Here is a 22,721-nt window from a genome sequence, read left to right as displayed (position 1 = left end):
TGTTACCTGTCGTACAATAAGTTTTATGACTTAATACAAGAAAATAAGCTTAAGAAAAGGAGAACGGTGAAATGAGACCTATACCGAAGAGGTACTCATATTCTTCATTTAAATAAAAGCAACATAAACGCATATAAATATCTGTAACTATATCTGCCAGATACATGTTGTGGTGTAAAAAAGTGCAATATTTTCCTCTTGATTTTGGTTATAAAGTAGTTTATCATTTAGTAAATGTACCTATTTTCATTCCCTACATTAAGACAAAACCATGCTATTTATGTAGCATGTTTCCTCACATGAAAACTTAATGTTTTCCAATACAATGGTAATGCATTAAATGATGTAACAAGAAAAAAAAAAAACATAAAATGTAATAAAAGTGCAAAAATATATTTGCAACCCTCAGCCACTTAAAACAAACAAAATCCAGGAACTCAGACATATACAGTAACTAAAACATGAAAATCCTGAGTTTTTTTTTTTTTTTTATCATTGGACATGATGAGAAAAAAGGAGCAAAGTAAATCAAAGAGCTGTTGATTGGTTCATTTCAACCTCAGGTGTAGTTGGAACTTTTGTCTCCTCCTTCTGACAGTGAGAAGAACTATACAAACACTATTGACGTGGTGATGATGCACACTTACATTGCCAGGCTCCTGTTTAGAAATAGTTACTGAAACACAAAGTAATGTCTACAGCTTCACAACAATAACTACAGGACAATAATGTAATAGCTACATACCCTACTTCAAATATTTTACAAATACCAACATGTCCAAAAGCAGTATGGCAGTCTGCCCTCAGTTCCTTCTCTTCTGTCAGTGCTTTCCGAAGAGGAAAAGCAACCAAATTCATGTTTGTCATGACTATCAATTGCTTTGCTTTTTAACCTGTAATTCTTACTATTATTATTATTATTATTATTATTATTATTATTATTATTATTATTATTATTATTATTATTATTATTATTATTATTATTACTAGCTTATTTAAAAAAGGACCATGTACAATATTAAACATAAATGTTGCCATTTGATGTATTGCACCAGAGTTAGCTTTAAGCTAATTTCCATCTGCAGTCCCTTAACAGGTCAAAGGTAATTCTTCCTCTGACCACTGAGTTTCTTTTTAACCCTTTGATGCACAAAATTGGTCAAAATTGACCCAAATCCAATGGAAAATGGGTATCTCTTGACCTACACTACACATCAAAGGGTTAATTTGGAACACTGGGAATGCTTCTTGGACACTTCCTAGGTTTTGCCACCATAAACTCCACCATACTCCTAGCTGCTTTAGTCTGCTCTGTCTCTGTCACTAAGGTTGCACTTCTCTTCACTTGCATGGCACTGATACTCTTGATCAGCATTAAATGTAACAGACATTCATTTACACTACTGTTCACATGTTTGGGGTCACCCAGACAATTTCATGTTTTCCATGAAAACTCATGCTTTAATTCATGTGTTAACAAAATTGCACAAGGGTTTTCTAATCATTAGTTAGCTTTTCTACACCATTGGCTAACACAATGTAGCATTAGAACACAGGAGTGATGGTTGCTGGAAATGTTCCTCTGTACCTCTATGGAGATATTCCATTAAAAATCAGCCGTTCCCAGCTAGAATAGTCATTTACCTAATTAACAATGTCTAGACTGTATTTCTGATTCATTTAATGTTATCTTCATTGAAAAAAAATGTTTTCTTTCAAAAATAAGGACATTTCTACGTGACCCCAAACTTTTGAACATTAGTGTATATGTAAAAGTCCTCTACTTCCGCTTTACATAAGCTTAAAACAAACTAGCTCACACAAAATGTCATCTGATCGAAGGTACAAAGCAAAATACACCTTTGTAACTTTTTTCTAATCCTAAAATTGAGAAAACAATAAAGTGATGATGGCTGTGACCATGTTTCACAATCTGACAATTTACAGAACCCTTTAGAAAACCACCTCATGATAAACTGAATGGTTGTATTGGATTGTAGCTTAAAACAAATGGATTACTGCCCCAGTGAGAGACTCAGATGTAAAGTGATATCCCACGCAATCTCCTTGTCTCAAATGAAAAGTGGCTGCCATATTTGCTCAGCGACAATGCCATTGTTAGCGATACATTTGTCTCTTTGGGTCTTTTATCCTGCGAGGTAAAAAATAATACATTAGTATTCAAAGAGTCCCCACAAATCTCCCTCTCACACACGAAGAATGATGGAATGATGCACAAGAATATTCTAAAATCACCTACTCAGCATCTCACTTATCGGCCCCGCCACCTGGTAGATGTCAGAAAGCGAGCAGGTGACAGGAAGACGGAGAGAGAGAGGGCCCCAGTCGTCAGATAAAAAGTACGGCATGGACAGCGCTGAATGGATTTTCAACACTATATTATGAAGACATATCTCCTCTTTTCCATTCACGCCCCACATGCACTGACACACTGCTCTCTCCGCACACTATCCTCCCCACGGCGTTATCTCTCTCACCCTTTATTACTCTCGCACAAAGCGTTCAGAACAGAGCCTTGCAGATGTTCTCTCCCACAGGCGGCCCGACCACATTCTCACATTTCAGCAAACTAGCCTTATTATCATATTTGGTGTAATTGAATTAGGGAGCAGTTAAATTGGCTAAATTTCCGCAATCAAATAAGCACAATCAAAACTAAACCGCTTTTGACGCTTCCTAATTGAGTTTTTACTCTGCAAAACATCCTCCTTGATGTTGTTATAGCCTCTTTGTGTGGTACATATTATTTTTGTCTGGGCAGACTGAAAGTGCAAAGGACAGATTTTTTTATGTTGCAGTATCCACCTGCAGAGATCTGAGTGCTGCTTGATGTCGGATAGACTGCCAGGAGCATGATGCCGAACAGGGCAGACATTTGCCTATGAAACCTCTCCACTGGATGAAGTATAGTCTCCCAGCAAATGAAAGGATTTCTGTCCAGAGTCCAAACAGCATCCAGCATACAAAGAGGTGCAGATCTGTAGATAGGGGTCTTTTAACTGTCATCAAAATGATCTCAGTAGAGGAAATACATTTGTCACATACTCCAAGCAAAAGCCACTTTTTAGGAAACTGCAGTTAATCAACATCTTGTTATTGTACTCGTGTTGTTGCAGTTTTCTTAATTTGCTTCTTGAAAATGCAGTGCAGTGTTTCTCAGTATTGCTGACTCAACTTAGATGAGTAATGGCCACTAATGAGGTGGCAGGAGAGGTCTTCTTGTTTGTAAATTTAGAAGCCTTTTTCTTTAATATACAGCATTTTGAATTTGGATGGGAAAAGAGGGGGTATTGATTGTACTGTTTATTATGTCTACATTAGGAAGTGATGATGAGTGGGAGACTACAGCAGAAGTGACCGTTCCCTCTGTACTTCACTTTAAAGCCCTTCAGTTATAAGCCTCGCTGTGCTCTTATGATTCCATTACAGAGGCAGTCTTTACTCTGTGGCATTGACTAATGGATAGCCTTTGCTTCTCCGTACAGTGGAGGCTGCTGTATGATGTGCTTCGGCAGGCCTAGAAATGAGAAAGGTAAAGAACTCATAAAAGAGACCCTGTGAAATCAGACTCGATGAGCCCCTGCTACAACCCTGAGGACTGGATCCGAAAGCATCTGAATGCTGAATCTGTAACACAAATTGGTCGCTTGTGTTTGTGTTATTTGAAACCAGTGGAGAGCTGCTATCCGGCAAGCGGTATCTTGTGATTCATCTCTGCGCCAGCACACCTGCTGAAAGGCTGTGAATTCTCAGCCCTTCTGGCTCGGCTGAGTGAAGCTCCATCCAGAGCCCGTGGCTGCACTGACTCCATGAACGCTGATGTTTCAAAGCTGCTAAGAAATTGTAATCATGGATAAGCATCTTAGTTGTGTTACAGCTGACTTGACCTCCCACGCCCGTTCTAATCGGGGAAAGATCCAGCCTGACAGCACTGAATGCCCCATCACTTCTGGTTTATTTGTACAACATTGCCCCCTAAAGTTTTTTTCTGGTCTATCTCCCCAGGCCTCCTTCTGGGGCCCATGTCAGAGGACAGTGCTGCATCACAATACAGTGCAGTAATTTACCACCACTTGCTCTGAGCAAATTGACCTCGGATGCACCTCACCTGTATTACTCTGTCACATTCAATTTGAGAAAAATACTGGGGAACAGTGGCTGTTCACACAGCATTTCAACACCAGAGGGAGATATGCAGATCCAAGACAAACAGAGGTATCTGAACCATGCCGGCGGGCGTGTGAAATGGCGAGAAGAGACAGAAACAGTGACATGAAAGCATGTATCCTTTTGCACTTCCCTAATAACCACTGTGGTACTCTCATAATGAGACAATGAATAAACCTAAGTAATGGCTCATTTCAACCATTTTGACCATACATAAAATATAACCCAGTACTACAATAAGGATTCTATAGTTTCTTCTCTTTTATAAATGAGTCATTTTAAAGCTCCAATGTAGAAATATCACTAAATACTAATTTTCTCATTTTGTTTCTGCGACTATTTGCGACTGCACTTTGAGGCTGCACTGACCAACATAGCATCAGGAATATCTCTCCAGACAAAGAAGATGATTGAGACCGGAGCAGTGCCGATAGAGCTACTTAACTTGGGCTGGGACTTGGACGTTCATGAACAAGTAACACACACATTTCGCGTTTTAACTTTTGGGACAAGTTGTCTTCCATTGTTCTATATGGTTACATCAAATATCCACAGGTTTGCAAAGTTTTTGTGTTTTATTTTTGTCTTCAGGCTGTGTGGGTCTTGGGTAATATTGCAGGGAATAGTGCAGTGTGCAGGGACCAATGCCTACATTTAAGAATACAATAAAATATGAGCCAATACTACATCAAGGAATATAAAGTTTACTCTCACTCATTAAAAACATCTTAAAGCTTCATGCTAAAAATGGCTGAAAGTACTACTTGTTTTGACACATTTTGTGCCACTGCAGTTTGAAGCTGCTTTGACACTGACCAAACAAAGCATCAGAATCAACCATACTGACAAAGATGGTGATCAATCTTCATAGAACTACTTGACTCAGAATTTGAGTATATCCGAGAACAAGTAACACGTAGTGTGACAATTTGAACTGGGCCACAAGCTAGAGTCATACCGTAAATAGGCCTTCAGTTTTTCTTCTGGTTACATATTTCTAATTTGACCTCACATCCATTGTTTTGTTCTTAATTGTGATTTCAGGCTTCTGACCAAATCCACCCATTAGATAAAAACCATGTCTCATCATGTCAACACAAAAACACCCATAATTTGAGAACCTGCCCTGCACTGTAATATTTTGCAATGAACAAATTTTGTTGCATGTATAATGGATAATGCTGCACACATACACAATCAAGTGCAGGATAAAGGCTTTTGTTAATAATCTGTAATATGAAAAAATGGTTCACATTAACCATTTTGACCAGTTCATCCAGTTGAGAATAAAACAAGTCAAGTCCTTATTAAAGCACATTGTTGTAATACATATAGCCTGCATTATATCCTTTACTCATGGAGGGTAAATGTGTTTCGTGGAGCTACGGCGGCCTCTGGTGGCACAAACTCGCCGTTATATTTCGACGTTTCCGTGTCCGGCAGACATATTGCTTACAGGAGCAAATTCTCGACAGCTAGAAGTGGGAAAGGATTTAAAATTAATTTACATCGTCACCACTTGATACAGTCAAACTACACAGGACACCATGGGTAAGCTATTTGACAAACCGGGAGTCCAGATATGGCTTCGGTGGGTTTAACATTCGTCTGTGTCGTCGGTAGTAATGATTATGAAATCCTCACCCTGTCACTGTTGTTTAGCTAGTTAGCTAACTCATTAGCTAGGTGGCTAGTTAGCACGTTAGCTGCGTAGAAGGGCAAGATGAGTTGCTATTTCACATTGGTTCACTTGCTGTTTTAAAACTTTCGCCACATTACCTGGTCTCGGGACAATGTTTGTTTCTGTTAAAATGTAATACATGCCGTTTGGCTATAAATCCCATCAAATAAAACAACCAGAGCCGTTTGGTAGCCAACTTGAGAAAACTTGGCTAACAGCTAACCACGTTAGCACCGCGCTATGCCGTTTAAGGAGGGGAGACACGCATAGCTCATGTCTCAAGTTAGTATCAATCGTAATATAATCTGATGATAATCATAATATCATCAGCTTTCTAATTATCGACAACTACAACATTGTAGTCGCCAGTCACTTTGACTGGCGTGTTTCTTTACACTGAGGTCTTAACAATGGGAAGGTTAGCAAGTTGTTGAAGTGCAGTGCACCGCTAGTACTATGTAATGGTTATTGTAAACGTATTGTAGCTGTTTGTTTGGTGGGTATGCCTAAAAAACTTAACAAAAGACCTCAGCAACTCAGAAGGTTCCAAGTCAATATCTTAACACAACATAATTTAAGATTTATAGTCACAGATTTGTGTTCGCGCAGCGGCTAACGCGTTTGTTAGCTTAGCTGCGTTAGCTCTGTTCGTTATCTCCATTATTCAAACCCGGTAGAATTACACAATAAGGATGTTACAAGTGCTATAACTCCCCACATTACTCTTTTTCGACAGTAAAGTTAAAATCAGCCGACTTTAGAATTTTACGTGAAAGATGCAGAACTGTGTATTTATTGCTTAACATCAGTGAGGGTGTTTGCATATGTGACTCCTAGCTCATACGCCAGAATATACATGTGACACCAGAGGTCCCCATGTTTTCCAGACCATTCCCGGACAGGATATGCTTGTTTTTCTGTTAAACCTTGATAGTATCATTGCTGGTAAGTTACATTCCCAACGACATATTTGAGAAATAGGAAGGGACACTCCTCGGTTTACAATCTGTCAGAAAGTATCTCAGTTCTTTGAACCTGTCATGGAAATGATGTACACTGAAATTTAGCTGGATCCTAAATGTGTGATCATTAAAATTATCAGGATGCCTTAGTTTTTCATACTGAAAAGAGTCCTAGACTTGGAGTGCTCCTGGTACTTGACTTGTCACCAAATTAGGCCGTTGTGATTCACTTAATCAGACTAAATGAAAGGATCAGATTGGTTCACCAAAATCCCACAAGAACTTTCACTTTATAGCCATGCAGATAGTTTCAGATTTATCAGTGGCAGCCAACTCAAACCACAGGAAATAGAAACAGGAATTCTAATCATGCTATGGTGACACAAGCTGTAAGATTTTTTTTTTAGTTCCCTAATTAAGTGAACAAACTTTTGAACAGCTCCACCATTCTGCTTTGCTCCAGAGACTCCTTGCTGTCAGCAGGGTCTCCTCTGAAATGCCAGTGTAGACATGTACTTTCAGCAGAGCTATTTCTGTGTCGTCCAGCCCAAACAGCCAACAGGCAGTGCAGTTCACACACAGCAGCTAATCTAGCTAACATGGTACAGAAATGAGAGCGTCCAGCTGCAACCTGTGCTTGTGTGCCGTCCATCCCTGTGGTTTCACCATCTGCACACATTACACACATGCATAAGGCTGGTTGTGCTGATGCCCTCAAACCATAACATGACCTCAATTTCTGACACTTGTTCTGATATTTAACCTTGTAACCCCCTGCTGTTACGATGGAGAGCTTTTGGCACACGAGGTTGGCACCATTCTGCAGTGGTGGCAGGTTTCAATGCTGTCCCCCACCTCTTTTTTCGCACCCCTGTAGCCCCTGGGTGACTCAGGGATCTGCCTGGTGCCCTGTTCTTGTGGCATGACTGCACAAATGCTGAGAATGGGTAGTCCTGTGTGGGCACCAGTTTATGCTAACTCTGCGAATTAACTCTACTGGATAAATATGTTTGTTCTGGCTGCCAGCTGACTGGTTGATGAATAGCTTAGCTGTGTGTTTGTGTATGTGTGTGTATTTTTAGGCAGTGTTGTCCACTTTTCATGAGCTTGTTTGTACAAGGTCTTTTTATATATAGACCTGCTTGTATACTGTTTCATCATCATGACCTGTTGTTAGAGATGTCTGGGAGAAAAAATGCAAACTTAGTCTGTCACACGTTCGCTTAAACTTCCCTGCTGGAGTTTACCTCATATGAGGCAAATGTATGCATTTGTTTCCTGCTTATGTCTTTAATTATAATATGTACATATACCTGTGGCCCGTCAGAGCCGTCAGCCAGTCCGGCCAAGGATAACTACAGGATGAACCGCTACAAGAACAAAGCACTGAATCCCGAAGAGATGAGGCGCCGGAGAGAGGAGGAGGGCATCCAACTCAGGAAACAGAAACGAGAACAGCAGGTACACCACAACTGTCCACCCCACTTATCAGATCCTTTGTCTCCCTGTTTGAGGTTATGTGCAACAGAAGTAGTCTAGCTTCTCTGAAACTCTGCGACCTTTCACAATTTTGTTATCGCAGCTTTTCAAGAGGAGGAATGTGGATATTCTCAATGAAGAGGAAGCCATGTTTGAGAGTCCACTGGTTGACTCTTACCTCAGCTCTCCAGTAACGGTGAGTGCCTCAATTTCAAATGATTCTCGCTCAACAATAGACAACAAGAGGATGACACAGAACACGCTATAAGTTTATTTTACATTACATTTTTGTTTTCATAGTTAATGGTTTCAGCCTCTGGCTTGCGAGTAGTGGAGTCTGCGCTGAGTGCATCAAGTGATAAGAGTGCTTGTACATGTATTCCTGCAGGAAGGAGTTATTACCAGAGACATGGTTGAGATGCTTTTCTCAGAGGACCCAGAGCTTCAGCTCGCCACAACACAAAAGTTCCGAAAACTACTTTCCAAAGGTACATGCTGGGTATTGTGCACTCAGAATGACTCTATATAACAGTAGTAATGATCACTGAGCACCTCACATACTTGACAGAAATGTCTTCATGTAGTCTGTTGCCTTTTCATTTCAGAGCCTAACCCACCAATTGACGAAGTTATAAACACACCTGGAGTAGTGGAGAGGTTTGTGGAGTTTCTGAAGAAGAGCGTCAACTGCACACTACAGGTCAGTTAATAAAGACACCACCTGCACCATTACAACATCTTCTGTGTGAGAGACTTCTACAGAAGGTTCTACAAGTGCAGTAACACTAACTTTTTCAGACAACATCAGATGCATTCCATTCAGTCCATACATAGCACACTGTGAGATTTTGTTGATGCAGGCTCTATCTGATTACAAGCAAGTCAAAGCAGTGCATTGAAAGGGTTCTGATTGGCCATCATTCTGCACACAGCAGTTACTCTGACCTCTTATGCCCAATGCCTGAATGGCATACCAGTGCAAAACGAATTGAAGTACAAATTTTCACTTGTTCAGATGACCCAGTATTACTGTAAGGAATCCAAAATTTGTTTTCATTTATTGAACATAAGTTAGAAATGCTCCATAGTGAAAATGTCTTGAAATACCTCTCGTTTCTGTCACATTTTGTGCTGCTGCAGTTTGAAGCTGCTTGGGCACTGACCAACATAGCATCAGGAACGTCCCTGCAGACAAAGACAGTGATTGAGGCTGGAGCGGTGCCCATCTTCATAGAGCTGCTTAACTCGGACTTTGAGGATGTCCAAGAACAAGTAATGCAGTTTCACATTTTGACTGGTGTGACATGTTGTGTTCATCTTGGTTGTTGTGCTTATCTATTTGTACTGCATTTTTCCATACTCCTAGATGAAATACCAATGTTTTTGTGTGTTACTTTGTCTTCAGGCTGTGTGGGCCTTGGGTAATATTGCAGGGGATAGTGCAGTGTGCAGGGACTATGTGCTGAACTGCAACATCCTTCCACCACTATTAATGTAAGTTTCATATCTTAATAAAGCCTTCAGTTTTTCAGGTTGTAACATTTTTCTCATACGATCTCTCTTTCCTCTGTTTTGTTTTATTTGGGGATTTCAGGCTTCTGACCAAATCCACTAGATTGACCATGACAAGGAATGCAGTGTGGGCTCTGTCTAATCTCTGTAGAGGAAAAAACCCACCACCTGCTTTTGAAAAGGTACCACCTTGCCTCATCATGTCAGCATAAAGACACCCATAATTGAAGAACAAGATGTAAATATTTTGTGATAGAAAAGTTTTGCTGTCAAAGCATGTGCAATAGGTAGTACTGCACGGACACACAGTCAAGTGCAGGAGAAAGGCTGTGTTTGTCAGGTATTCTCTTGGTATTTTTTGCAGCAATGCAGAACCTGGGTCTCCAGTTAACATTTGGTAATTGTCAGTGGTAAAACACAGAACTTGTATATGTATGTAAGATATTGTTATTGTCGACTCTAAGTCTTGTAGTTTGGGCAGAGGCTTATAAGTCAACAATGTTGCTTTTTGCAACTTGATCACTTACCTGCATACAGTAACATTAATCTATAGACAGGTCCTCCAGCCACTCCTGATATTTTTAAATAAAATAAATTCTATAGAGCCAAATATAAGTTCTATTACACTCATTAAAGCCACACTTTCACCAACATGAAATCCTGGTCCAAAGCTGTGTAGCACAGCCAGGTAGGCTGCCTGTCAGATGAGAAATAGATACTTGTCCCAGGTTACAGCTGCAAGATGTGATTTTTTTTGAAAATGTACAGATGTACAGATCTATGTATTTCAATATCCCTACAGTTTAATCTCAAGTAGTTTCTTAAACATTATGTATAGGCTTAGCTACATTTTCCTGGTAGTGTTTAATCAGAAAGCCATTTTTCAATGTACAGAAATGCATGAAATTTGTGCTGACTCTTTTCAGTTGACTGGAGTAATGTTCTCAAACAATAGATCCCGTGTTGAAAAACGTCTTGCTCTGTGTTTCTATTTCAACACCCCTTTAAAGAAACCAGGTGGCACCAAGCCAAGCTGCCTTTCCCCTGAACCGCTATCCTGAAAAGTTTTGACTTAATTCATTGGTAGTTTTGAATTAATGTTGTTTCTGAATGTAAATACCCGTTCTGTTTATCCGGTCCAGGTGTCACCCTGTCTGCCAGTGCTGTCCAGGCTTTTATTTAGCAGTGACCCAGACTTGCTGGCAGATGCCTGCTGGGCTCTGTCCTACCTCTCAGATGGCCCCAACGACAAGATCCAGGCTGTTATTGACTCTGGTGTCTGCCGGCGCCTTGTAGAACTACTCATGTAAGTTCAGAATTTACTCTGTGTTGTTTCTGTCGCAGTAAATTTGATCTATAAAATTTTTAACATGTCCCCTCTATTAAACCTGCTTTTCTGCAGGCACACTGACTATAAGGTGGCCTCCCCTGCCTTGAGAGCTGTCGGAAACATTGTCACTGGAGATGACATCCAAACACAGGTGAGAGTGAAGTTTGGTTCTTGGTTCTGTCATTGCCTGTTGAACACAATAAGGCCGATAATTAAAAAAAAAAAAAAAAAAAAAAAACACACACAAAAGAGCTTTAAGTTGTATTAATTGACTTCTTTCTAGAGGACAAGTGTAGTTCATTGTAAGGAAACCCTGCAGCTGCATTTACAGTCAAGGCTACATCCATGCTATGGATGCATATCTTTTGCTACGTTTAGGCCTAGTGTCCATGCTACTCCGTCATTTAAGGACATCTAAAACTAGGACTTTTGGAAATGGTGATGCATTCATCCTGGTTTATATTTTGATTGGGCCTGACTGCCCGTATATTTGTTTCTATAGGCGTTGACTGCCCTTTTTATTTTTTTTTTTACTATAGAAAGCAAATTGGACTGAATCGCAACTGTATGATCATGATATGTTTTTTGGGCATGTTTATATGCATAGATTATTCTCAGAGATGTTGCTGAAACTGTCATCTGGACAAAGGTTTTTTTTAAAACGCAGTTTTGTAATGAAAACTGTTGGATGTGTGGATGTAGTCTAAGAGTATCTTTAATTTGAGGAAACCATGATGGCTCATTTTACAAGTTTGGTTGTTGTAAACCAGGATGAGCACAATATAAGAATATTTCACCCAATGCAATAGTATAGCTCTACGCAACATTTGGCTCTGACTCTTCCAAGTTATTGGTCAGAAAAAAAAAATCATTGTTTCTTCCAGTATACTTAATGGTGAGCCTATTTATAAATGGCTTTTGTATGTTTTTTTATCCTCTGCTTTGCTGTGTATAGGTGGTGTTGAACTGCTCAGCCCTGCCCTGTCTGCTGCACCTTCTCAGCAGCGCTAAAGAGTCCATCCGCAAAGAGGCATGCTGGACCATCTCAAACATTACGGCAGGAAACAGAGCACAAATACAGGTGACGCACACAACATTTAGTAATAAATTGGAGACAGCCTGCCGTAAACCCACGTTCCCATGGAAATCAGTATCTTTGCTGGTCAAACCATAATCATCGAGTCCAGGACATGCCAAAGTCCACGTTGATACTTGAAAAAACAATAAATAAATGTATACAGTGTTTGCTGCCTTCTAGTTAAACCTTATTTCCTTGTGCAGTCAAGTGTTATTACTGTGACTACAGGTGCTTTTTTGTTTTTTTGCTGCTTGTAAAACAGATGGATAGAGATTTTATTAATATCTATGTCATCCACAATGATTCATCATATCATAATACTGAAATATTTGTCATATTTTTAGGCCTTCTGTCTTTGTGGTAGGTTTTGATCTAGAAAAAAGCATAGAATGTAGTACTGATTTGAGGTTGCACACTGCAGTTACTGTAATTAATAGATGTGTTACTTATACTTGTGGTTTTGTACTGTGACATTTTCCTCATGTAGTCCTCTCCAGCCATGGCTGCCGAAGCTCATTGGTACTATATTGTTTGGTAATATTGACATGAATGTCAAAATGAATAGCATTATAGTAATTAGATTTTTGCCAAGAACAGTGTTAATCATTGTATGTTACACACCTAGCTGCAGATTACATTTAATGTGTTAATGTCAACAGCGCACATTATTTTCATCTTTGTATGATCACTGCTGATGTCTACAACAGCAACAGCCCATGATAGACAGGCCTTTTAATACAGGGTTGAACACGTCAACCATATCCACATATTTAATGAATTCTTTCACTCTTTGTGACAGAATTCATTAATGTGATTTTTTTTATGTGATTCTATTAGTCATCTTCTATTATTCTGTCATATTCTCAGCATTTATTTATAATAATGACTGCATGCTTGATTTGAAATCGATTTCTGAAGTCCACTCGCAGAAATTGATACATCCCTCTATTCATACATCACAGCACACGAGTGTCTGCAGCACATTAGCTTGAGATAACATGAGGTTTACCCGTTGTTTAAATTTTTTACCTCTACAGCCCTGACCACCAAGTCTACAGTTTACTAAATCAAGGATGCTGTGACCATGCTGAAGCTATTTTGTGAGACTTGCCTCTATCTCTTTTCTTTCTCTCCAGACGGTAATAGATGCCAACATCTTCCCAGTACTGATCGACATTCTACAGAAAGCTGAATTCAGAACCAGGAAAGAGGCTGCCTGGGCCATCACAAACGCCACATCTGGAGGAACACCAGAACAGATCAGGTTAGTTTTCAAGTAAATGACCCATTTTATGTCATATACTCAGTAAGTAGCATGATTGATATGGATTACATTTCCGGTGGTTTATTATCTCTTATTTCAGTAAACTAATCACATCACTACCAGTTTAGAGTCATGTAAAGGTATAGTAGATAGAATTGCTTGAAGAGTTTCTAAACTACCTAGTCTCTAACCACCTGCAAATTTTCCTGACTGTAATTTTACACCATTTGTGCACAAATTAGCACAAGTCCTTTACCCACAATGGTGGATTAATATAAGTTTAAGTGCTACTACACAGTACTACTGTGTCTGTTGTGAGAAAATACAGCACATTCTCACACAACACTTGCTGAAAGTGAAGATCTCCATTGGGAAGCTGGGTAATTAGAAAAGTGAAAATTTGTCTTATGCAATGACATGCATGGGGAGATGCCATATGTGCTGAAAACTTAGATGATTAATTAATTAGATAAACCATCTGAAATAATTTCAATACATCTTTACACCTGAGTAAAACTGCGTATAGTAGATCAGTGTGAAGAAGACTGTATTTTAAGTCGAGTTGTTACCTTGTTCTGAAACATCTGAAAGCATGTTACACTGAGACAATCATCAAACATCTGTCCTGTTTGTGCTTCTGTTTGCATATAGATATCTGGTGAACTTGGGCTGCATTAAGCCACTGTGTGACTTGCTGACCGTGATGGATTCTAAGATCGTTCAGGTCGCTCTCAATGGGCTTGAAAACATCTTGAGGCTGGGTGAGCAGGAGGCCAAGCAGGAGAACAACGGCACTGGAGTTAATCCTTACTGCAGCCTCATTGAAGAAGCTTATGGTAACGTACAGAAAGTCCACACTAACACATGATAACTGAAAAAAAAAAACCACATGATACGGATTTGGTATACTCTATATCATACAAAATTACTGGAAATTGAAGTGCCATCATATGACAACAAAAGTCAGTGGTTGAAATCCATAATAAATGTAATGAAAACAAGGGTGACGCTTAGAAGATTCGAGATTAACCAACTAATGACAAGCAAGTGGTGGTCATTTTGTTAACCCTCTGAACCCCCAAACCTGCTAGCAGATTTGAAAGGCATATTATCTTTGAAAACATTACCAAAGTTACCCAGAAATTGTAAGAGAGGAAATAATTGTTGGGTTATCAACTTTCTGTCTTAAAACTATTCATCTGTAACAAGCTTTTCTGTTAAAAACATGTTTTTTTTCCCCAGTATTGGTGGCACCCACAGGTGCTACTAATACTGCAGTGTGACTCACTGGATGTAGGATGCGGCTATAAGCCTCCCATTGGCCGCTCATGTTGGACAGCTTTCTCCTCTCCTTCTTAGTTTTTGTAATCCAAAAAAAAAAATCAACTTGCACTTTCTTCTTTTATTGAGTGATTTATGACATAACTGTCAAGCAGCACCAAAGACATTTTTGAGTTGTCTTTAGTATGACCTGCTGCTTCCTTAGAGGTGCAGAATATTATATCGCAGTGAAAAATGAGCCCATGGTGAGTCAAAATGTGACAGGGTTAGAAAACAAGAAAAGCATTCAGAGTGCAAGACCTTTCATTTCCCCATATGTTATTGTCAGAAATGCATCTTTTTTTTTTAGAAATACAGAAATTGGTTATTAGTTCTTGATGATCAGAAATTGTGGCAACATACAACGTGGCCATTTAATATAGATGTATCCACAAACAAAATGACTTTGTGCTGAGCACAGGCGTGTGTTATGCATGTGTACGTTATGTATGGATACCGAATCGTGTGACCCAAATATGTAGCGGGGTTTGGGAATTGATAGGACTCGGAAACACCCCCACAATGGAATCAATTGCTCCTTGTATCATTTCCGACAGATTAGTCCACAACGATCGATTTGTAGTAGGATCGCAGTCATGTGATTGTCAAATGTCATTCAAATGTTAGTTTGTTTTTGAGTAATGTTGCTAACAGACAGACAAACCTACGCCGATCGTCACATCTCTGCCACATTTCTTGGCAAAGTAAAAAAAACTCTCAGAAAGTACTTGGGCTTCAGAGGGTTAAGAAGTACCACCAAAAAAGTAGAGCTGTTCATTATTTGAATAAGTTTATTAACTCTTAAGTATCCCGCATGATAGCGGAGCACTAATACCAAACTAAATGATTTTTAGACCCCTTTTTGTTTTTATTCATGGGTAAATGACAATTATATAAGCTAATGTTTTAAAAGTTTTCTAATTTAATCAACTATACATCAGTCTACCTTTTGCTGATCGAAACTCTTCTTCTACTTGTTTTTCCAGGTCTCGACAAGATAGAGTTCCTCCAGAGCCACGACAACCAGGAGATCTACCAGAAGGCCTTCGACCTCATCGAGCACTACTTCGGGGTAGAGGACGAGGACAGCAGTCTCGCTCCTCAGGTGGACCAGGCCAACCAGCAGTTCCTCTTCCCCCAGCAGGAGGCCCCCATGGAGGGCTTCCAGCTATAAGTCAGCAGCTCCCTCCTCTAAAATACACCACTTACCCCCCTCTATACCTTCCCATCCCTTGGAGGGCCCCTAGATGCCTGAGTCATACTACCATGCCCACTTCCCTGTTCCGCCACCACAATTGTCCCAAAAACACATACCCCCACTCTTTTGGAGGAAAGCTAAAACTGTCCGCTGTCCAGCCTAAAAATGCCCGTCTTTCTTCATTCATCCAACCAGTGGACTGACTTCTTGCGGGGCAGACTCTTGTGTTTCCCGGCCAAGGGGAGCGCGGCACACAAACTCCATTACGTTTAGAAGATGACCACCTCATAGCCCAAAGTGTGAGTCTGCCCTGGCTTAAAACGCACACACAGGCATCTTCCTGCCATTTGATAGCTCTTAGATTCTCTCATTGGCAGTAATGGTGGTTTGTTGGTAAATGTCTTTATATACACTTTAATTTCTTTTCCAATGGGACATTCCTCTTTTTAGGATTCCCCATGCATTCCCATGCAGATTCTACAGGCTGGGGTGCACGAGGTGAAATATGCCCAGCTCTTGATGTCACTCTGACTTAGTGCAATTCAAAAAAATACTTGTGATCCTTTTTAGTTTGATATTTTTCCCCCCTATCCCTTATTTATCTGCTCCTTTTTAAGTGCTTGTGATTTTTTTTTTTTTTTTTTTTTTTTTGTTTCCTTTTCTTTAATGGGATGCGCTTGGCTTGCTACCAAGAGGAACCCTGATCAGTGCGCTTAGGGCTGGCCTCCGCATATCTGCTGGTGGGGAAACAGAATATAGCGGGTTTAGATGCATAAATGTCCACCCAGAGTTGCCCTGAGTCTGATGCCCAAGCTAAGAAGTGTGATTTTTTTTTCTCTCTCTCCCTCTCTCTCTCTCTCTATCAACACTTTCTAAGGGGGGCAAATTTGTTGGGGGAGGGAATGGGTGGGAAGAAGTGTGAAACTTTAGAAAATAGAATCATCTGAACATAGGAAGGGCTCTGAATGGGGTATTGGTGAATGGGACTGGGCTTTTAGAGGATATGTTTAAAGGTTTAAAAAAAATCGAGGGTGGAATAGTTAGAGATCCAATGTTCGTCGTGTGCTGTGTTCTTAATAACAATACATTTGAATTATGAAGTGATCTAACTATTAAACAAGGCATAGTTGGGGATTTAGGGGGGAGAGGAGCCGGCGGCAGCAGCAGCAGCAAACCAAACTTATTTTTATATTTAAATACATTCAAAGGATGGCAGATGTTTAAAGTAGGGTGAAATACCTCTCGGAGTCATGGAAATTGCATAAGACGCGGCGTTTATAATTTTGTGATTTCACTGAACCCTAGTTTAAACGGGTTGCTGCTGGGTAGCTACTCCCTGTGCCCCTTTTCCCCTCCCTAGCTGTATGTGGTAGGGTTTTTGCATGGTGTTTTATTACCCTGCCTACTGTCACTGAGTATCCCTGGCCAAACACAGTAGGCGCAGACGGAGAACAGTGTGAAGGAAACACTGCAAGACATTTCTGTACGCTTGCTCGGCATCGCTCATAAACACCATTTGGGATCGAAAGCAGGAACTGGGCCGCAACGAATTGGTTTAGTGGCATTAACAGTGATAGTGTAGTGATGGTGTTCTGTATAGTGGTAGAGTTGATATATATAACCCATGGCATTCTGTATCACTATATTTTGAAGTATTGGAATGACGGCTGATAATGATATTGCATGGGTCCATTGTGATATGTATAGGTATTGATGTAAATAGCCTACTCTCTGACTGGCAAGAAAAGTCTGTGCAGCTTCTTTGTCCCCTTGTGGGTCTAATAACAACCAGAGTTTGGCTAGGGATATATCTCAGATAAGTGACAAGCCTAACTGCAACAAAAATTCAAGTATAAATCTATATTTGAATTTTGTGTATTTGCATTATATATAGATATATATATTTGCGCACACTTCATGCACACTTGCATACAACACCAGCAGACACTGTACACACACCTCACACAGATGAGTGGCTAGCAGCAAGTAAAATAGTTTCCATAATCTTTGGTGTCAAAATAGTTATTCTTTTCATTTTAGTTTGAAAGTTACTTCTTTCCAAATTGCGAAAATAGCCATTTTGGCTGTTGTATTTGTTTCTGAGCACTTATTACGTTTTCTTTATTTCTGAAAATGTCGCCCTTGGTTCCGTTTATAATTGAGACAGTTTTCTGTTTTAACTGAGACAATGAGAAGAGATGTTTCTTGAAGTTGGAAGCATCTTTTGGAAACTTTTTTGTTGTTCCTAGCCACATGACTTATGATGGTTTAATTCGGCGTGTGAACCTTGACCTGGGATCGGAGCTGGTCCCGGGTCAGCGTTCAGGCTTTGTGGATGGAGCAGAACTGTGGTCGTGTGATGTTTGACTGACAAGGCACTGTGTGAGGGAGAGGTTGATTGACTCTATGACTATGTCCCAATCAGAGTCTGGGAGCCCCTGTTCTGTGGATTACTGATGTAGCCCTAACTTAAACCTAAATTAATGAAGTTTCTCCTGGCAAAATATGACTGGATCAGTCTGCTGAACATTGTGTGTTGTTTTTTTGACTAAAAAAAATCCTTCGTCTTTCTTGAGAGCATGTATTGGATGCAGCAGTGTCTATTTATTTCCATATACTAATATTACACAAGCCGCCGACTTCCTGTGTCAGTACATAATGTCCTGGTCTGAGATGTTGGTATTACTTGCAGTGGTTCAAGCATTAATTCACAGATGAATACGTGATTTTTAGAGACTGTCTTTTTTTCATGCGTTTGAGATGTTATCCACAGAACACGCGTGCTCCCGGTAGACATAAGAGGTCAAATCATGAATAATTGAGCATCAAGAACTTACCTATACATGACCGATGTGTAGAGCAGCATTTATAACTGAAGTCTTTGATTTCACGGCCACTTCTGTGCTTGGCCTACAAATAATGCCAGAATTGCAAAGTTTAAAAAAACAAACAAAAAAAAATAAATCAGTGCATCAACCAGGAAAAAAATATTTATATTTCTGAAAACTGAAAATGCACTCCTGTTCACAAAAGTGCCAATCCGACCAACAAAGACTGGAGGTTCTTATGTATCTGTCTTTGACTTAAAGATTTTTTCTTTTTATCTTTTATTTACTTGAATGTGCACACATTTTTGTGCAAAACATTGCTGCTCTATTTTCCTTATCTTTAAAGTTACATTATTTGCCATTGTTTCTTTGGAAAAGTGGCTTTCTTTACTGTGGGCACCTAAATATGGAATTTAATTAAGGAAGTCTAATTGGGGAGGGAAAGGACTCTATTACCTGCATACAACTGATTTTTTTCCAGCTACTTTGCAGCTACAGTCCATTGCTGTAATGGTCCCCACTGTTACAGTCTTCTGATGGTTTTCACTGTGCATATAGCTAAGCTGCAAATGTTAGGAATCAAAGAGCTGATTTCATGCCGAATACAGTAGGGCGTAACATTTTTGAATTTTCCTGAGGTTACAGCCTGCAGCCAGTCCCTCTTTGTGCGAAAAGGAAGTCTGCGCTGACGGACATTGTCGTACTTAGATGAGGCACACGATGCAAATTGTGGAAACTTTAACCGACTATCATAGCAGACAATTGCAGGTACTAACCTTATTGTCAAAGTTAGTTTACCAAAGTTTTTTTCTTCCTGTAGTCTGATTGAAATGATTTACTCGTTTTGTTTTCAGTTGTTATTGGCTTGTGTTGACCCAGTCAGAATGACTGAGAGATTGCTTCAGGCCATTTAATCTCGCTTCTTTTCATTAGAAGCTGCAATAGATCAATCCCTCTCTTCTAAGATTTCTTTTCTCTCAAATGTATGTACTGTTTCAGAAAATCAGCGAAATAATCCAGAAGACTGCAATAAATATTGTTCAAAATCAGGCACCCCCGGAGGCAAAAATCCACCCACATGAACAGCCCTCGCAGGTGACACTCCTTCCACCGGGTGGAGTGAACAGAGGCAACTACTTGACATTTTTCTAAGATAAAATCTGGGATTCAGAAATAATGCAGTGATTTACATTAAAAAGTGTTATAATTTAAACTATATGTATGTTCTGATACATTGACAGGGATTCAGATGCAATTCTAATCACTTCTGAGAAGTGGAGAAAAAGCCTCATTAGAAGTTGTCACAGGAAAACTATAAAATAGGAAGCGAGGATACAAGCCTTTTCTGCTTTTTCTTGATCTTTTTCCTGATCAGGATATTCTGGGCTATATTTTTGGATAATTGTGTTTAGAGTAAAAGTTTGTCCTAGTCAGGCTGCATGATCAGGAACCTTGTTACCTGTAGGGGATTGAACAGACATCACGAAATATCTCAAATCTGACTTGTCTTCCGTCCTAGAAGCTGTTCGTGTCTTTATCAAAATCTACAGCCACGCCTGGCTTAGTCAAGTAATGTCTACGCTACAAATGTTTACAATGCTACATGTTTGTTTAAAAAAAAAAAAAAAAAAAAAAAAAAGTACTTTTCATATGCCATCACTGACCAGTCCTGATGTGTTCTCTGCTCTGGTCCTCTCATTTCTTTTACATGTATTTATTTTCTCTATTCTTGTTTATGATTTTTCATTTGCTCAAAATTACCCATCTTAAACTGTGACTTGACTTGACTTTACCGACGGTATGAATGAGTGACGAGAAACTAATACACTTCAACTGAACATGCCACACAAACATGAACATGAAAAAAATGCATACAGGAAACAGCAACAATATTAAAACAAATGTAAAGAAAATATATTGAATTTAAAATTGTTCAGTGGAAGTACTGTTCAAAACAAATAAAGTTATGTTGCAACCCTTTAATGACCGTGTTTCCTTTGTCTTGGAGTCATGCTGTGTTTCAGTTACTTACTATTACCTAAAGGTGTAAACGTCTTCACTCAGAGTAGCAGAAATATTTTTGGATTTGCATGTACATTTGAAAAAATTACAACTAATGTGAAACATTTTCCAAATTATTGACCCAAGTTATTGAGTCAGTAGCATTTAAGGGAATGTGTTTCCAGATTTGAAGCTCAAATAGCAACATAGTAACAAAAAAATATGTACTTAGATTATTTTGAGTGTTTTTCTTTGTTCAGTTTTTCTCTTAACTCATGGGACAACAATTTCCACTTTACCTAAAATTTGACATTTTACTGTAAAGTTATTCATATTGATGTCATATCATAATTTAAAGTACATTATTGACCAATACATTCCTTCTGGCTGGCAATGACACAAAAGTGCCAAACATTTACTAACAAGAAAAGCACTCAGAGAGCGCAGTACTCCACCAAGGCTGCTCAGTCGTATCATTTCCAACGGATGAAATCTTGAAAAAAATTTATTACAGAAATTACAGCACTATAGAATGTGGCCATTTAATATAGAAGTACCCACAAACAAAGTGACCTCGCGCTGAGCACAAGCAAGTGTTATGCATGTGTACGTTATGTATGGATACCAAATTGTGTGACCTAAATATGCTGCTGGAGGTGGGAATTGATGGGACTCAGAAACACCCCCACAATTTAATCAGTTGTTCCTTGTGTCATTTCCGATGGATAAGTCCTGATAAGTCCTCAATCATGTGATCGTCAGCAGGCAGCTGATGTAGTGTTCACTTGTCATAGTTACAGTGATGCCGTGCCGTTGTCTCGCAATGATACAGAAATCTTTTACAAATCCGTGGTTCCAGACTATAAGCCGCATCACTGCCAAAATCTAATCACTTGGTCCCTGTGTCATTTCTGACCTTCCCTGAAAATTTCATCTAAATCTGTTAGTCCATTTTTGAGTAATGTTGCTAACAGATGAAAGACAAATGTACATCGATTGTGTTCCTTGGCGGAATAATAATGCCATGTCCAAAATTATACAACCACGCCTGAAATCATCACATATTCAGCTTCTGTAAATGATCTTGGTCATTTTTTACCATATTCTGCAGCATTCTAATACACTATAATTTAAGGACAGCTCATCCTGGAGTTTTCTAGTCAGTTACAAGTCAATTCCAAGTCATGGCTTAAACCAAAGAGCACAGTGATCATTTTTTTAGGGTCCATCTCTGAGAAAGAATTGCACAGTTGGAGCTCCCAAGACAGAAAAAGGCTATAAAGCCATATGCAAGTGTTTTTAAATGCTATTGGCTAAAGTGCAACTCAGAATTAAAAGCTAAAATGCATTCCACACTGAGAAATCTTAAAGGTTGTGGCAGGAAGCCAAAAGTGACAATGCACTGACAAGATGGATCATGTGAGAGGCCAAGGAGATCAGAGACCAAAACCATCCTGATGAATCAGAGAAATTATGGTAGCAACATCTCAGTCAGACACCGAACAAGGAGGACTCCACTTCTCTTAAACAAAAGATCACCTGGACAGAGAAGAAAGCTTCTGATCATCAATTCTGTGTTTGGATTAGATAGAAAATTGAGTTGTTTGGATGCAAGGATGTGACTTTTGGGAATATAATGCTTTAGGAATGTTTTTCAGGTAAATTAAACAGTGTGTAACACAATGTCTTCCTGTCTTTTGTCACTTGGTCATTTATTTTCTATCCAAAAGAAATCTATAGCTCGTATAAAAATTCACTCTAAATCAAAATTTGACATTGGAATAAATAATTCTAAGCTTAACTCTTTATTTGACCTTTTGGTGCATGGCTTAACATCGTCTAGAAATTTACAAAAGCAGCCTGCAAATGTGTGCATTTTC

General features: G+C 39.3%; 1 protein-coding gene across 1 annotated transcript; it reads left to right on the top strand.

The window, feature by feature from the left end:
• Positions 1–5,610: 5,610 nt before the first annotated feature.
• Positions 5,611–20,823, top strand: kpna6 (karyopherin alpha 6 (importin alpha 7)). The gene is made up of 14 exons (XM_023263835.3): positions 5,611–5,739; positions 8,159–8,292; positions 8,414–8,506; positions 8,699–8,798; positions 8,916–9,010; positions 9,451–9,582; positions 9,716–9,804; positions 9,905–10,004; positions 10,965–11,128; positions 11,225–11,303; positions 12,108–12,233; positions 13,367–13,494; positions 14,146–14,330; positions 15,801–20,823. The coding sequence occupies exons 1-14, from the start codon at positions 5,736–5,738 to the stop codon at positions 15,986–15,988; spliced, it is 1,617 nt and encodes a 538-aa protein (XP_023119603.1). The 5' UTR covers positions 5,611–5,735; the 3' UTR covers positions 15,989–20,823.
• The last annotated feature ends 1,898 nt before the right edge of the window (positions 20,824–22,721 follow it).

This window comes from Amphiprion ocellaris, chromosome 15 (assembly GCF_022539595.1).
Source record: "Amphiprion ocellaris isolate individual 3 ecotype Okinawa chromosome 15, ASM2253959v1, whole genome shotgun sequence".
NCBI lineage: Eukaryota > Metazoa > Chordata > Actinopteri > Pomacentridae > Amphiprion > Amphiprion ocellaris.
This window is presented reverse-complemented; position numbering and strand designations above follow the sequence as displayed.

Excerpts from the sequence above, each read along its gene's own strand:
- kpna6 (XM_023263835.3), top strand. Across the intron at positions 11,304-12,107 it reads GAGATGACATCCAAACACAG|GTGGTGTTGAACTGCTCAGC; the intron begins GTGAGAGTGAAG and ends TGCTGTGTATAG. Across the intron at positions 14,331-15,800 it reads CCTCATTGAAGAAGCTTATG|GTCTCGACAAGATAGAGTTC; the intron begins GTAACGTACAGA and ends TTGTTTTTCCAG.